Genomic DNA, 18402 nt, shown 5'->3' with positions numbered 1-18402 from the left:
TATTCGAAAAAAATTCCGCCTCATTTAATATTTCGAGAAGTATTCTCGCGTGAACAAAATTCTAGTGAACCTACTGAATTATTTGTTTCCCATATTCGAGCTTTGCTTGCACAATTACCTTATACCCTAACTGAAGAGGTTCAGTTGGATATGGTTTATGGCTTACTGGTACGCAAATTACGAAAAAGGCTACCAAGAAATAAATTTTAAAACTTTAAGGAACTTTTAATGGAATCTCGAGAAATCGAAGCATCCTTAAAGGAAGGTTTAGTTGCTACCGACTCTGATCATCGACAAAAACCTCAATCAAATCCAAAAAAGGACCCTCGCAAAATAAAATTCAAATCGAAGTGTACGTTTTGGAAACATTTTGGCCATATTCAGTCAGAATGCAGAAAATTTAGCAATATTAGTCAAAAGACTAAACAATCTAATTCTAATGATTGTTAGCACGTATGTACCTCCTAATCGTCTATATACGAATCCTAGCAATTCAAATGTACCTCCTCAACGTTCTTCCAGTGTAGTTTGTTAGGTTCGCACTAATTGTCCTAACTGTGAAATTTCTGTAAATCCTATTACCACAGAAGCAGCCTCTTCTGTAGAGTTTCTTTTAGCAGAAACTAACAATTTGAATAATCGCCCCCTCTTACCAATAAGTGTCTTAGGTTTGAATGGTTTCGCATAAGTATGTTGATACTGGAGCAAAATGTACTATAGCTGGAATTAAGCTACACAATCATTTTTTAAACAAAGGTCTACACTATGTTTCCAAGAAAATGAGTTTAGTGCTTGCTGACGCCGTAAGCCGCACAGTAACAGCACATATTTTTGAATGTTTGGTTCTCCTATTAGATAGGTCCATACCTACAACTTTTGTTGCATTTCCTGAGCACACATCAGCTAAAACTCTTCTTGGCATAGACTTCTTAAAAAATACTGATATTATTAGTAATATCACTCAAATGAAATTCTCATTTGCTGATTCTCCTAATATTCAACATCAATTATTACGGGAACCTAACTCCTGCAATGCTTCAATTAACCTTCTTGAACTCACTTTACGACAGGACGAAGCCTCACAGTTAAATACTTCTGATCGTAGTACCTTACAATGCTTGATAAATCAGTACAGTGGTGTTTTTATGAAACATAATGAACATACACCATTTGCTGAACATTGTATTAATTTAACCAGTGATATTCCAATCGCTGTGTCTCCTTATAGGACAACTCCTCAGAAAGCTGAAATACTCAAAAATGAAATCCATCATTTATTGGAAATGGAAATCATTGATGAATCCGACTCAGCTTATGCTGCACCTACTGTGCTCGTTCCTAAAAAAGACGGTACTTTTCGCATGTGCGTCGATTACAGACGCCTCAACGAAATAACTGTACCAGATAGGTATCCTCTGCCGAGGATGGACGATCTGTTGCATGCGACAACACAGACACTATTTATGACAACACTAGATTTGAAAAGTGGTTATCATCAAATAAGTGTTCGTCCATCAGATCGAGATAAAACTTCTTTTATTACTGCTTTTGGTATTTTTAGATTTAATCGTATGCCTTTTGGTCTCCGAAACGCGCCTGCTACTTTCCAAAGGCTTATTGATCGTTTTCGTAGCGGATTAATAAGTGTCACTATTTTGGCATATTTAGATGATATTATTATTCTATCTAGTTCGTTTGAAAATCATATCAACGATCTAACTAATGTGTTTCAAAGATTGCAAGTATTTAAATTGTGTGTAAATAGGGCGAAATGTACTTTTGTGCGCTCTTCAAGCATTTAGGACACCTTCTGACGCCAAAGGGATCGCTCCTGAACCTGGGAAGATATCAGCAATTGCTGACATGCCTATACCACGCAATGTTAAACATGTTTTATCATTTTTACAAACTTGTAGTTGGTTTCGACGTTTTGTGTAAAACTTCGTAGGTATATCCAAACCTGTTTCAGACTTAACTACGAAGAATGTAGAATGTAGAATCATACATGTTTTGTATCAGTCATCTTCTACGTCTGATCCAAAGGGGGAGGATGTAACAAGATTATACTTGGCAACCCTGTCAACCATTGTGACGTGGGATGCTGTCAACGGTTGTCTGCCATATTCATTGGCATTGTCATATTGTCTATATAACAATCAACATGTGCGTATCTGTATAATGTAGTTTTAATAATGTTTATTGTTTTATTTTTCATCTGAATACACCACATCAAGCAATGTGTTTTATTATCATTTACATCAACCTATGCGTTGCTACCTATTTGCAGTGGTGAAATTATTACAAAATGAACCCTTATTTCTCGAGAATCACATCCCAACCTAACCATCCCCTTAAATGTATGTATTTCTCTAATAAAAATCTTTGTTTTTTCTAGGAAACTCAATATTTCGATATTTATTTAATAGCTTCATCAGGAGTAAACTGTAAAACAATTTGAACATTACAAAATTGACGTACCTAGAAATACATTTAAAAGACCCAGAAAATTAAAAGATTTAACAAATAAAAACTGACATTGAAGTATGTAAAATATTGAATGTCAAGATTAAATTGTCTTAAGCACGTTCGTTACAGCAATACGATAAAAAAAATTAAAATTACTTCAAATGTAAAAATAAAAATAACAATAAAGGAAACGTTAGAAGAATGATATTTTTTTGATGAAATATTAAGGTTAGTTGTTATTAAGATAAATGTTGGCTATTTTGAATATTTATAAATTTTGTTCAATATATTACAATATATGTTACTTAACTGTCCAGTGTCCGTTTTATAATTTAAAGTGTTTTTATTTTTGTTAATGTGATACATCTCAAGAAATAATCTACTTTTGTAGTTGTCAGTCTGTGCCAAAATGTGAGCTTTGTTATAGTCTAGCATATGACCGGTGTTTTCATAGTGCTCAACTACTGCGCAAGTATTTTTTTGCAACATTAGATATGACGATTGTTAACATAGGTATTCTTTCAATAGCGAGAAAGTTAACTTATAACGTACAAAAGTGGACAAAATTACTCTTAAAGAGACTATTTTATGACAAGAAAAGAAGATATATGTGAATGTAAGGACTACAAGGTAGTAGTTAGTGAGGCTGTGAGCCAAAAAAAAATCAAGTGGTGGATGTTAAAAAGTGAAAAACAAGGTCCATTCATGGCAAAAATAGTAAAGAAAATAAGCTGGAACATGAAAGAAAGTCATAATATAATTTAGAGGAATATACATTATCAAAGACACTGCTATTGAAATACCTGAAAAAACCAGAAGAAAAAAGAAATTTAAGAATAAAGACACATATAGTTTGGTAGTTCGAACGAAGTTCCAGAAGAAATAAATAGGAAGATAAAACTATATAAACATCACTAAATGATCACAAAAATAACAAACGGCGAAGTTGCTCAAAAATTTTAAAAAATAAATAAAAATAAAGTAGTTGGACCACAGTATATTGCACAAAACAAAAATCCATTCGAAGATGAGAGGCTCATTAAAGATGCTTTTTAGACGCTGGCGATAGCTTATCTGATAGTTTCAACAATAAACTAGAAATAATATCTGCCATTAAATATATACAACTCTGTGCAAACACAGTCATGAGCAGAGTTGAAATTATAAGCTATATGATAGTCTTACAACTTAAAACCGACCTAGATATTTGCAGTTATTTTTCTCTGCAACGATCAATGTCGTTGATACAGCTCAGTTAGCTTTTTTTGTACGAATGGCTTTCTTAACTTAGCTACCATAGAAGAGTTGGTAAAAATGATACCGCTTTTGTGTCTTACCATAGGACAGGACATATTTGTACCAGTAAATACTTGGGTACACTCTGAAAGTATCTGAATACTTGGGTAGATTCATTAACCGATGGAGCTCCATCAATGGTGGGCATTGGGAAGTAGCTCAAAGAAAGTAACGTTCCTGAGTTTCTTCCATATCATTGTATTATACATTATACATATTATCAGCAAACATTGTGTGGGAAGTTTTTAAGCCTCACTGATTGGATAAATTTCTGTAAGAAATGCTTACAGCAATGTATTCAAGTGTTGTTACGCCTCTGGTAGTAAAATAATTTTTACCTTCAGAAGATGATTTTACCCACCCAAAACTTGTACTCAGGAAATCCTGGGTAACAAACATTAAAAATGTGGTTTTACCTAACCAAGAGAAATTTCGAAGTTGTCCCCCACCAACCCCTTGGTAGGCATTGCAATTATAATTCGAATGTAGTTAGTAAAAAGTTAGAATTCACCCAGGGTAGACGCTGCGTTTATTAGTTAGTATCAACTTAGAAACCAACATTCTTTTTTTAGTTTAGATTGTTAACTCTCGCGTATTTTATATAGTTGTGTTTCTCGCTTATAGTTTAACAGCTACACGTTTCGCAAGCGTTTGTTGTTAATTAAGTTTATTAAAGTAAAGAAAACATCCTTAGTTTATGTCCTAGTTAGTGACTTAAAAACTGTAACAGTGCTATAGTGTTTTGTACTTCGCAGACTTGTGCGAATCGCACAGTACATAGGAGGTTTAAATATAACAACTCTACGAAAAAACTTTGACCAGATCTTAATATTTAGTTACAGTAACAAAGCTAGTCATTAAATTACATATTTTTGAATGCTTGTATCATTTTATTCCAACGTTAGTGGGTGGTACTTCGAATTGTAATTTATTACATTGCTTATTAAACTCTAAAATTTATTGTTCATCTTCTTACATTTTTGATGGTATTTAAGCCAGATTTTGAACCAGTCGTCAATCACTGATGTTATGCAAACTGTTGTGAAAGTAGTAAACAAAGTGAGGGTCTATATATTTCTGATACATTTATTCTGAAAACTAACTGATGAACTGGATTTCCAGTATGATGATTTACTACTACGTTGGCTTATCAGAGACAAAGTTTTGCAGCATGTTAATGAGCTGTTTCCTGTTTTAGTAATGTTTTTAAAAGAACAAGAAGAATCATTTCCTGAACTATAGGACTCAGTTTGGTAATGAGATTTTACGTTTCCTGTAGATATCATAGAAAAGTTCAATTGCCTCAACTTGCAGGTCCAGGGAAAGTACAAAGAACTCAGTGAAACACTTCAGCTGTTTTGTGGTTTTCAAAAAAGCTTAATCTCTGGGAAAATAATCTTATCCTAGATGAATTAAAACATTTTACATGTTTGAAGGATATACTTGACAAACAAGACAATGATCGAAGTTATTTCGGACATAAACATAAATTTAACTCTCACTTCCAAGACTTTAAAAAATCTTAATATTAGCATAAATTGTAAAATTTCCTCTTATGAAGATTGATGCTGGAGACTTTGCAGTTTGTATTATAGAGCACTTTTAAGGAAACAGTGCTTCATTAGAAATGGAATTAATTGATTTTTAGCAGGACTTCACTTTGAATTATGTTGTCTCAAGCCTTGAGACCTTTCGACAACAAATGGCATGGTATATTACTCCGGAAACAGTAGTACTCAACACAGACACGGCGTAGCAGTTTTCGTATCTAAGTCTATGATGCAGTATATTTTACTCCAGTATCAGATCGGCTCTTATTTCTCCAACTACAAACAAACACAAGTAAACTAAATATCATACAGATCTATGCATCTACTGCAGATAAATCCGAGGACCAAATTGAACAATTTTACGAAGAAATCAATCAAGTATTAAAATCAACGAAACCACGAGACATCACCGTAATTCTAGGTGATTTTAACTCAAAAATTGGTAAAGGAAAAAGTGGCAAGCATGTAGGAGAATACGGACTCGGTAAAAGAAATGAACGAGGTGACTGACTACTTCAATTCTGCCAGTAGAATAACATGATTGTATCTAATACATTCTTCAAACTACAGAAACTCCTTAAAATCAGTTAAAGCTTACCCAGGCGCAAATGTCTTTTCAGACCATAACCCTCTAATAGCGCAAATGAGTATTAAACTAAAAACATTAGAGCAGAAAAGAAGAGCAAATCAGATAGACGTCAGTCATTTATGTAACCTGGAGGTAAAGGAGAAACTGCAAAAATGTATTAATAATAATTTGAAAATACTTCATGAAAAAGAAACATCTCAGCCAACGAACAACATAGATAAAAAATGGCAAAACGTAAAAATGGCGATAACAGGTCCTGCGAAGAAAATTCTGACTAAAGAAAAACCAAAAATAAAGCAAAGGTGGATGACTGATAAGATCCTTCTTCTCATGGACAATCGGAAAATAATGAAAGGAAAAAACGAACAAAGGTATAAACAAATACAGAAAGAAATCAAAATAGAAATGAGAATAGCAAAAGAAGATTTTTATAAAAGAAAATGTGAAGAAATAGAGCAATTGCAGGCAAAACATGATATTTTTAATGTACATAAAAAAGTGAAAGAACTTGCAGATACACAAAAACGTAAGCAGCCAAATACCCTGTATAATGTCAACGGAAACATAATGACAGAACTAGAAGAACAGTTGAAGACATGGAAAAACTATATTGAAGAACTCTTTGCAGATGATAGACAAGAATCTGAGCTAAGTAACATACAAGGAGACGAAGGTCCAGAAATAACGGAAGAAGAAGTAATGTACGCACTAAAAAGAATGAAAAATGGTAAAGCCCCAGGTCCAGATGAAATATCAACGGAAATCCTTAAACTAATAGAAAAAGACTCGATTCACATTTTAGTTGAACTTTTCAATAGCATTTATACATCAGGAAAAATACCACAAGAATGGCTTTTATCCACCTTTATTATTATACCAAAAAAGATAAATGCCAAACAATGTAGTGATTACCGTACAATCAGTCTGATGAGCCATGTACTGAAAATCTTCCTGAAAATTATACACTCTAGAGTACACAGAAAACTGGAAATGGACATCAATAATACCCAGTTTGGATTCCGAAATGGACTTGGAACAAGAGAGGCGTTGTTTGCACTGAACGTCATGTCTCAAAGATGTCTTGACATAAATCAAGATGTATTCATGTGTTTCATATAATACAACAATGCCTTTGATAAAGTGCGGCATGATCACCTAATCAGACTCCTGACAGAAAAGAATTTAGATAAACGAGACATCCGACTAATAGCAAATATGCACTACAATCAGAAAGCAGTAGTGAGAGTAGAGAATAATAGCACTGAAGAAATTGAAATAAAGCGAGGTGTGAGACAAGGGTGTATACTGTCACCAACCCTGTTTAATCTCTATTCCGAAGACGTAATGAATAGAACACTCTCTGAGCAATCCGTAGGTATTAAAATAAATGGTGTTAGATTAAACAATCTGAGATCTGCCAACGACACCGTTCTGATCGCAGAAACACTTGAAGAGCTACAGACATTGGTGAATAAGATAGCAGACTGCAGCGAAGAATATGGACTATCTTTGAACATAAAGAAAACTAAATGGTAATATCGAAATCAACACAAAATGTCCAAAATTTATATTTAAACAATGAAATTATCGATCGAGCAAATACAAATATTTAGGCACTTTTATAAATGAAGACAACGATAGCTCAGCAGAAATCAAAATAAGAATAGAAAAAGCCAGATCCATATTCACTAAAATGAAGAGAGTGTTCTGCGGAAGAGATTTGAGCCTTGAAATGAAACTTCGCCTGATGAGATGTTACGTACTTTCTGTGCTGTTCTGCGGAATGGAGTCATGGACGTTGAAAAAGATTGATACCAAAAAATTAGAGGCATTTGAACTGTGGATGTATCGCAGAATCCTGAGAATATCATGGACCGAGAGAGTCACAAATGTCGAGGTCTTGAGAAGAGTGAATAAAGAAAAGGAAGTCATATTTACGATCAAAAAACGAAAACTACAATACTTGGGACACATTACAAGAGGCGAAAGATACGAACTGCTTCGAATAATTATGCAAGGGAAAATAGCGGGAAAAAGGTGCATAGTAAGAAGACGAAACTCCTGGCTAAAGAATCTACGGGAATGGTATAGCTGTAGCAGCAACGAATTGTTTCGGTCAGCAGTTTCGAAAATACGTATAGCCCTGATGATCGCCAAGCTTCGGAACGAAGATGGCACTTGAAGAAGAAGCCTTGAGAAAACAGACTGTGAATGTAAAGTTAACTCAAGCCAAGTAAAAAAAATTTTGACCAGAAAGCGTTATTTAGTTTAACGTACTTGTGTGAAGCAACTATCTGCAACATGAAAATCGTTAAAAAAAAGTACAGAAATTGACTTGTTGATGAAGATCTTGTCGAGTGTGTGCGGATGTCATCAATGACGTACTTATCTAATATTAAAAAATAGTTAAAAATGTTACTCTTCTCCCTAGGCAAGTATTTTTCAATGTTTCATTGTCTGTCTTGTATTTTTCATACATGTTTACTTTATTTAAACTTTTTGGTGTTTAATGACACATTTGCTTTTTCTTCATAAAAACTTTCTTCAGTTAAGTAGTTTAGTTTAATTTTCTTTGTAACATTAAGATAAACTATAATAAATGTAAGATTTTAAATTTGCTTCTTTAAATGTATCCTAAAATTTATTTATATATCTCCTGAATATCATAAGAGTGAAAACAAATTTTTAGTTGCCAGAGTAGTGAAAAATGTGACTTTCAGGTGTATAAATTTCAAAATTTCTTAGACCCCCCACTTATCTCCCTCAGGTCCCCACCCCAACTGTATTTATAAGGTAGCTTTCACTAGGTTTCAAAAAGATCAAAGGTGCTTATTGCTAAACAACTGGGGCGACCACTGCTTTAGACGATATCCGGGTATGTTTAAAATTACTTTTACTGCAAAAACAATACATCTGTCTTACCATAAATCTAGAACATATTTTGAATAATTGATCTTGTGGTACAGCAGATTTGATAAATACTTACTACACAGTCTTTTTACTCCTACAATTCGGACTAAAGTCCCAGCTACCACAAAAACTCCAACTCTCGCAGCTGCTACAATGAAGGTCCTAAGGTAAACGGAAAAGTTATCCAAATCCTAGAAAAATAAAGAAGATTGCTTTTTGTGCAGGTTGAATGGTGCACTTCATCAAATCGCTTATTTTAAGTCCCAAATGACAAGTATTTATAGATGAACATTATGGGAAGCCTTACAATTTTTAGTTAATCCAAACTTAATATCTGCTTTGGAATTGTCTTTTGTGCTCATTATTAATTTTTTGCTACTTTAGATAAAAATCAAAATTACTTACCACTGAACATTCTTGACTAGAAGTAATATTTTTTGGTTTACTCATCTCTCCTAGCATTACGCACATACTACTACTGGTACCGTTGTGGTTGTTTTGGTAGTCACTAATAGATTGGAAGATTCCCGGAAGCCAAAACTTTAACGTGTTTAAACTAAAAAGAGAAAAAAAATAACTAACCGGTTTTCTTGAAATAATAGTTACATACATAGTTTATATAGAAAACTAAGTTAGTTTTCGAGTTCACAAATAGAGTTATTAAATATTTTCTTGCAACAAACTAAGATTAGAGTATTTTTTAAGTTTTTCCTTGTTGTATAGGACAGCCTATTTTTAAAACTATAGACATCATTATTATTTTCGTTATTTGGGCTTTGATTTTTTTGATTTGGCTTTATTTATGTTCTATCGTCATGTTCTTTTTTCGTTTTAGTCTGGACCTTAAGCTTAAGCTCTTAAACTTCTATTTTCTTCTATAATCTCTATTATATGTTCTCTTTGATGTTATTTCAGATCTTGTTTTATTTTTGTCAAACTTCATAAAAAAACTTTAATTTTCTCTGCCTTTTTGTAAAGTATGTTCCCAGATTGTAGTGATATGCACTTTTTGCTGTTTGTTTTTATTTACCTTGGTCCAGTGATTTCAGATTTTAGATGTTTAAATTTTCCTTCCAACCTATAAAGTTTTTCCTCTATAGATATTGAATGTTACTATGTTTAACTGAATTTTTTGTTTAGGTAATCTCACATGCAATTACAGCATTAGTTAAGTTGTAGGATTTGTCACAATCTGATCTACTTACCTAGAGACCAGTTACGGTCAGACGCTAATTATGAATGTTCTTGGGAAAAACACTTTTTTAAAAACTGAACTTCACAATTAAAACTTTTATTTCGACTTACAAAGATTTTAGTAACAACAATAATAATTTAAATCAGACTATAATTTTAAATCAGACTGAAAAATATTGATTTTAACATGGTGTTTTTATAATTTATTAATTGCTGATCTTGCTGTTCAATACGTCGCAATTTAGTCCAGAATGTTCAAGCGGTAGCCCCGTGTTGGAATCCACGTGGTGGAACTTACTGGATGGTAGCGGTCATAGTACTGTAACTCGCTGTTCGCAGCTCTCCATTCTTAATAAGATACTACTGTTTTTATTTTGTTTTTCTCATATAGAAGCCAGTAAAACTATCGGATCTGTCTACTAGCATTCAATAAGAAAACCGTTAATAATCAATCCCTGCAAGCATCAGCTGGTGTGGAAAACGTTGCTTAAAGTTTTCAAAACTATCGTATGTATAACCTAAACCAATCAAGGTTTCATCCAAGAACTTAACCTTTTTTATAGTAGCCCCTAATTAGGTCCTTTTATAACGTATCCAAGATAGTAAAGTTTAATTTTCTTTTTTAAGGGAATTTCGTCATCTTCCTGACTTCTGCGACACAGCTGTTTGCTTGTAAGTTTTGTAGACCATAATATTCCTAGCATAACACCACCTTTCAAATGTCTTAAATTTATCAAGTGCGGTATTTTTTGCGTCCAGGCTTCCTTATTTTCTGATAAATTTGAGAAAATAAAGCAGCTTAGCATTCTTGTTCCAAGATTTACTTAGTTCATATTTTACTACAGATCATTCAGTATATTTAAAATATAATTTCTCAATAAACATATAAGCTATACTCGGTTTGAACATGCATCATAGCATAATTTTTATGACATAAGATTACAAGTTTGTACGAGAATTTAAAAAATAATACGACCACACCGACAAACTTTGAATACGATATAACATAAAATGCAAAGTAGCTGTGTCATAAAACCATGGTATCAATAATTTACAAACGAAGTATGTTCTAATTACCTCATACTAATTTGCAATATGTATGTAGATATGCCAATTCCGTTAAATCTTACCTCATTACAATAGAAAATGCATTAAAAGAGGCCAAAATCATATTATTGATATGAGGTCTATTTAAAATTGTCTTCATTTCATCCCACCCACTTTTTAGGGCTGTCGTCATTTCAATTCTACTGGAGGTGAAATTTTGTTTTGCTTCGTTAATCAGTTTTTTCACCTAAAAAGTGTATATAATAATTCTACACATGGTTAATTAAATTATTGGGAAATAAAGGGATAAAAATACTCATTAGGGTTTTAATTTGTAAAATGAAAACACCACGTTTGTTTAATGGGAACACGTTAGGAAGCTATGGAAGTTATAGAAGTGGAGCTATAGCAATGGAAGTTTTATTCAAATGTAAAAAAATCTCCATTTGTATTATTTATTTGAATCCCATTGTTTAATTAATATGTAAACTGAACTCATTACTTCAATTGTCCAAAAATATTTTATTTACATGGTCATAAGTCAAAACTGCAAACAGAATATTCTGACTTCACATAAAAGCGCTTTAAGAGGCAACACATTAAGATTGCAATTGCTTGAGACTATGTAGTTATAACATCGAAACTAATTACTAGCTATAATTTAGCGTCAAAAAGATTATGCTCTTCTGACTAGCAATACGATGAAAGGTGTAACGACAAAGGGAGATATAAAAAACTGTAACGATGCTTCCCAGCACTACTTGACGAGACATAATGGACCAACTCTTCACCTATAACAATTAAATATATGTAGAAGAAATTAGCAGGTCAAAATCAGAACATCTTTCTAAAGTATTGACAGAGCAAAACGTAGACGTCATAGTTATTTAAGAAACACATATATCCTTTTAATCCAACCTCCTCAAATGAGAAAAAATTCCGTTGTAACGTTAAATTTTTACTCCGTGAAATTTTTACTTTAGAATAAAATTATAACGTTAAATTTTTACTCTGTGTTAAAATTTTACCTCTGATTGGGAGTAAGTAAAATATATACCACAATGAAAAAATTGATCAACCCTATAGTATATTTGAAGAATAAGCTGGAGTAAATTCTCAGAATACTAATCTTCGCACCTCGAAATACATAGGCGTGCACATCTTCTAACTAAAACGTAATCTTAAAAGAAAAATTTGGGTTAAATTTATTTGGATATTTAGAACAAAGTAATTAATCCAATCCAATACTGGTTTAAAATAAAAAGATATACATAAAAAGAATAAAAATTCTATTATTTGTGAAACATACAGTTAATATAAAATAATAAAATACAATAAATTATACTGAAACGTAAAATACATACACAAAAACTGTAAGTTTTTATATATTAATAAATAATAATATTCTTAATACTAATAATATTGGAAATAAGAATTAAAATTAAATTAGCAATAAAAAATAAATAAAAAATAAACAATGAAGTTGTCGGCAATTAATTCAAATGTAAAATAAACTTCTGAGCTACAGTTTAAAGTTAAGCTTCCTCATATTCTATTTCAGACGAAGTGTTATCCGATCCGGGATGAATTATTATAGGTTCTATACTGCTATCTATTATGTATATGATCAAGCCCCCACATATTTTTCTCAATATCCATAACGTGATTAATACATTTTTGCCAATGTTCAGTCGTTACTTCGGATATAGATTTATGAAAAAGAATAGTAACATCTGGCAATTTAAAAGTTGTAATATTTCGAGCAACGTTACTTTTAACTTCGGCCCATTGTAATTCAATTGGATTTAGCTCGCAATGATACGGTGGTAGGCGAAGTATTTCAATTCCTCGTTTTTCGGCTATGTCCTCAATGACATATTTTTTCTAATTTTGTTTATTAATTCTAGCAAGCTCTAATAATTCTGCTTTTGTCATTGTATCGTCAAAGATTAAATTTTTAGAAGTTAACCACATTGCAATTTCATCTTTCCTCCATTGAGTAGTTTGTAAACGTTCAACTAATCTGGAGTGGTGACTTGCATTGTCCATTACAATAACTGAATTTTTAGGTATGAATTCAATCATCTGTTCGAAATATTCTTCAAACACGTCTCCGTTCATCTCTTCGTGATAATCACAGGTCTTTTTTGATTCAAACAAAAGTAAACCCTCCTTGAGAAATCCATTCATACTACCTATATGGGTAACAGTTATTCGTCTACCTTTACCTGTTGGTTCCTTGAAACCAGGTGAATATCCTTCCAGAAATGCTTGTCGACATGTTTTTATAGTTTTGTCTTTCCAAACTCTCCCTACAGTATGCCCCTCATTAACCCACGTTTCATCTAAATAATAAATGTTCTTATTTTCTGTCCTCATTTTTTTTATTTTTCTGAGGTAGTCTCGTCTCCAACACACAATTTCTTCGGAATCGATAAGCATTGACTGTCTGCCCACTTTTTCATACTTAAAGTTTAACTCATGCAAAACTCTCCAAAGTTTGTCTCTACTTATTGTGGATAAATCGGGATCGTCGGTAATGGCTTGTAAAACTTTATCTAAAGTTGGTATTTGTTTGTTAAAAAAAATTAATGGACCATTCTACGAATTGCATTTTTGAAAAATTCATCCACATTCATTTTTGACAATTTTGGTTTTCCTGGTCTTGGTTTGGGTGGCGTTATCCCAGCTGATTTTTCCTCTTTTAAAACGTTATATACAGTTGATTTTGAATATCCCATTACTTTAGACGAAATTTCAACTATAGTATCAACAGTATTGGAAGGATTGTGTTGCTTAAAATAATTGTAGACGTTAAGAATAACACTCTTTTCGTTAAGTGATAAATGATTCAACTTAAATTTTTTAACTGGTGTATAATCACACGTTAATTCCATATTCTATAAACTCACTATTCACTCTTGCAAAAAACAACTGTGTCAGATCTCTTCACTCGCTTATAATCGACTAAACAAAAATTTTCTGATGCTAATGAATGGCTATTTAAAGACCATTAACCATTTTATTAATCATTGGTGTTTTCCAAACAAAATCGAAATTTATACTATTTAAGATAGCGTTCACATTTATCAGAAACCATCTTTCGCTAATCGACTTTTTCTATCTAAACTATCAAAAGACCATTAACTAAATACCTATGTATTTTAAGAGTTTCTTTATTTCTTGCTATTTATTGGGTCATATCATAACGACAAAAATAACCATAAATAACGTTACTAAAATAAACAGACTTGTATAAATATAATATGCTTTGAAAATGGTTTAAATATCTAACAAACCGAAACCAATAATGTAATACCCTTAAAGTACGTCTATGACCAGCTGAAAAAACCCTAGCCTACACAGTTCTAACAATAGCAGGTATTTAAATTTTACAATAGTCCATGTGACATGGAAAAATTTCTATTTAAATAGTCAAACCCAACGTAAAATAAGCTAAAATATTGACGTTGTACGAAAAGCACACGTACTAAAATATGCTTAACAATTTAGTTTTTTTTCTGAGAATTTACTCCAGCTTATTCTTCAAATATAATATAGGTTAAAGAAAGAGGTGTGAGTATTGTGTGTGAGTGAGTGTGAGTATTTAGATGCTTGTTTAGTTTCTTCCCTGATTTGTAGAAATGACTAATAGTGGAATAGTTAGAGAACAATTTTTTTGGGCTTTACGGCCCTCCACCTATCTTCCGCATCACTGAGAGCATTTGGTGATTATTTACGAATCTTCTATCATTTTTAATGTCTCTGTATAATATATAGTCTACTGTGAAAAACCGATGTTTAGTATTTAACCTAGATGTACGTTGTTTATCGTTTTAGGGTGAAATTTGCGTTTGTTTATATTTGTTGTTTACATTTACAAAAAAAAAACAAAAAATCGGGGGAAAAACTAAACAAGCGACGATATATAAAGTGTTTGTTCTTAGTTTCAGTTTCATAAAGTTTTGTAGTTATTGTAAAGTAATGAATCAGAAGAATCAATATGAAAAGTTTGATTTTTTTGAAGTGAAAGATTGTTTATTAAAGAAAAAGTATCCCTAGACAGTAAACAAAGATCCAGGCAAAAAAGCCAATTTTAGTCGCCTGTGCAAGAAATATGTTGTAACATAATAAGTTGTATTACAAACAAATAAACATTGAATAAAGATGTTGTTAGCTATTTTAATTCATAATAGTGAAAAGGACACATTTTATAATACTTTCGTCTTCAACCATTCTATCCCCACAATGCGATATTTAAAAATGTTGCTGCATTCCATGAAGAACTCGGTAGTATAAATTTATTTTACTTATTAGTAACCAGAAGTAGTTATCAAAACATTTAGTAAATTCAGTTAAGTAGTCAATTCAAAGACAATCACATTTAACAACACAGAGATTAAAAATTTAACGTTAAAATTTTACTTTAGAGTAAAATTTCAACGTTAAAATTTTACTCTATATAGAGTAAAAATTTAACGTTATACCGGGATACCGCTTGATTTTAGCCGCTTAAACCGATGTTTCTAGCACTACAATATATGTACGCAAAAAGATCCAGGACGTACGGTTTGATGGTCATAGCTATGATAATGATATATTTGTATTCACTGTAATAAACAGGATGAATATCATAAACGTTTAAAAACTTCCTACAGTTAGATAGCTACAAAATATAATCAAAATAGGAAATAACCAACCTACGGTCTATGTAGGAGATTTCAACAGCTATCAAATTCTGTAACCATAATGATACGGACAAAAATGTAGAAGGACTCCTGAAATGAGGAGAACAACAAGTTACACCTTGTCTATAACTCTAATGACCAGCATACTTTCGTTTCCAGAAGATGATATAATGGATACGTCGTAAAAGATAGAACCCTGATCTTTGCTGGATTTCGAGCACCTCATAGATGCGATTATTACCTAGTTCCCGAATCGTGCTTCCTAACTTCCCTCACAGCCAGCATTCTGTCAACATAAATTTCTTGATCTAAATCAGTGGATTTTTTAGTATTTAGTAAAGGATAGGTTACAGAAAAGGATGTTTTATGGTAGGTTTTTATAGGAAATATAGATTAGAAGCAAATACGAGAAATGAGATCAATATGAGCAGATTTGGTGCGAAATGGAAAGAAACATTAGAAAGTTAAAGTATAGCGCTAAAGACGATATGGACAAAAAGGTAAAGTATAAGAAGATACGTAACAACAATAAGGACGCAAACAAAAATAACTGTAGCGATAACTACGAGGTGCATAGGGACAAAAGTAGAATTAAATTGCAAAGATGCGAAAGAAAAAAAAAACAAAACGAAATTTCAAGGAAAATTCAAATTCTGAAATATCTCTATCTGATGAGCAATTAAATTTGGAATCCGATGGTGGTGATGACATTTCAGCTATTGTTCCAACATTCAACAAATCTCTTTTAAAAGAAGGTGACTATGTTATTGTTATTTATGAAGATCAACACTACCCGGGAAAAATAAAAGAAGTAGAAGAAAATAAGGCGTTTGTTAGTGTTATGGTAAACAGCAAGTTTAATTCGTGGAGATGGTCAAATAAACAGGATGCAATATGGTATTATCATACTGATATTGTGGAGAAGATCAACGAACCAGCAAGTTTAAATAATCGTGGAATGTACAGAGTTCAAGAAATAATAAGGTTTTCCTGTTTTAATTAGATATTTTAATAAATAACTTATTTTTTTTTTATTTAAATACCTTTTTTTATATGTCAGGTATTGGGTATTTTTTTGGATTCTGCAAAATTTGCAAGCCAGGTATTGGGGACAAAACATGTATTTAAAAATAAATTTTTTTTGCAAGTTTTATTTAAATCAAATCTCCTTTCACATGTACAATTAGTAATAAACTAAATCATACATTTTGCTTAACAGAACAAAAAAATCTGAGTAAAATTAACGTCTTAATATAAGAACATGCATCTTTCTGACCTTATAGTTTCGGGTACTAGTACCTCTACCTTAGTACAGTTAAAATCATTAGACGATAAATATTAAGCAAGAGATATTAAACTTTTTTTTACTTTTAAGCACAAAAAAGTAAGTTCATTAGCGGAACCGAATTCAAAATTATTCTTCCTAACTATTCTACTAATTTCAATTTCTGAGCTGAGTTCGTTATATATAGGCGAGCGGTTTACCCCTATAAGCAGAGCATCAACCGACTAAAATTCTTTTTGCATTTCTAATGCACCAAACCTTTTTTATTCGAGTATATATATTTTTCCAAGATGAAATGTATTTTTTTTTAATTTTTACAAGTGGGCCGGCAATTGTTATTAACAAATAACTTATACAAAAAAGCAATTTCACCGAATTGTTTCGGAATCAATTGTTGTTTTAGGTATATCTCATCAAAATAAACACTTTTTCTTTCTTGATAGTTTTTCGAAAAATGCTTCCTTTTCGAGTTATTTGCATTTTTTTGTTGAAAAAATGCCTTAATTAGTGATTTTTGGGATTTTTTTTCTAAAAAACTACTAAATGAATTGCAATTTTACAAATAGCTTTATAATCTTTAAACCGTCAAGTACAAGTTAGAATATTTTGACAAGGATAAAGGGTTTCTATCTCGCTAAAAACGTGGACCCAAATATTTCGAATATGCCTTTCGAGAGTATCCCGCTAAGCGTGTACAGCGGTTGAGGTGTTGTAGGCGCTCGAATCTTTTCGACTTTTTTAATAATGTAATATATATATATATATATATATATATATATATATATATATATATATCGAGAAAAGGAGTACGACCGTCAATCCAAAATAAACTAAGGTACTAGTGGCTACTTCATCTATTTATTGAAGACGTTTCGCTTTCTGCTCAGAAAGCATCATCAGTTCATCTAAAAAGAACAATATGAAACCAAACATCCATAGAGAAGTTACAAAAAAAAAGTGTGTTACCTTACAAAGACATGTAGCAGTCAATGATGTTAAAAATATGAAAAAGCTTACGAAACTGGACATTTAGAGTTAAAGTTGTATAAAACAATTAATTGAAACTAGGTATAGTTTGCAATTTAACAAAATTAGCACAGCAAAAGAACATGTGATAAACATACATGTATATAAAAAAGTTATATAAAAACTTAAGTAAAAAACATTAAGGTTTATTGTAAAGTGTAAAGAACTAGAAAGATCATGAGAATGCACTTCCAACAATTTATTTAATCAATTAGATTTTAATTTTAACTTTAGGTAACATTAACTGGTAACATAACTGGTAACTTCATTTTATCTTTATTACTATATTAATCTTAAATAACTTAATAATGTTACCGTTAACGAAAAATTGTAATTGTATTTCCTATAATT

General features: G+C 31.7%; 1 protein-coding gene across 1 annotated transcript in view; it reads right to left on the bottom strand.

Annotated features, from left to right (window-relative positions):
* LOC140439493 (synaptic vesicle glycoprotein 2B-like) overlaps positions 1 to 18402 on the bottom strand; it is a 131040-nt gene that overhangs the window by 3069 nt on the left and 109569 nt on the right. Inside the window, exons 6-8 of the mRNA XM_072529444.1 lie at positions 11136 to 11299; positions 9217 to 9367; positions 8888 to 9002 (exon numbers count right to left, since the gene is read on the bottom strand). Of these exons, the coding sequence (XP_072385545.1) occupies positions 8888 to 9002; positions 9217 to 9367; positions 11136 to 11299 (430 nt within the window). The remainder of the gene's footprint in view (positions 1 to 8887; positions 9003 to 9216; positions 9368 to 11135; positions 11300 to 18402) is intronic.

Source organism: Diabrotica undecimpunctata, chromosome 1 (assembly GCF_040954645.1).
Source record: "Diabrotica undecimpunctata isolate CICGRU chromosome 1, icDiaUnde3, whole genome shotgun sequence".
Lineage (NCBI taxonomy): Eukaryota > Metazoa > Arthropoda > Insecta > Coleoptera > Chrysomelidae > Diabrotica > Diabrotica undecimpunctata.
Note: the sequence above shows the minus strand (reverse complement) of the source record. Positions and strands in the feature narration are given on the sequence as shown.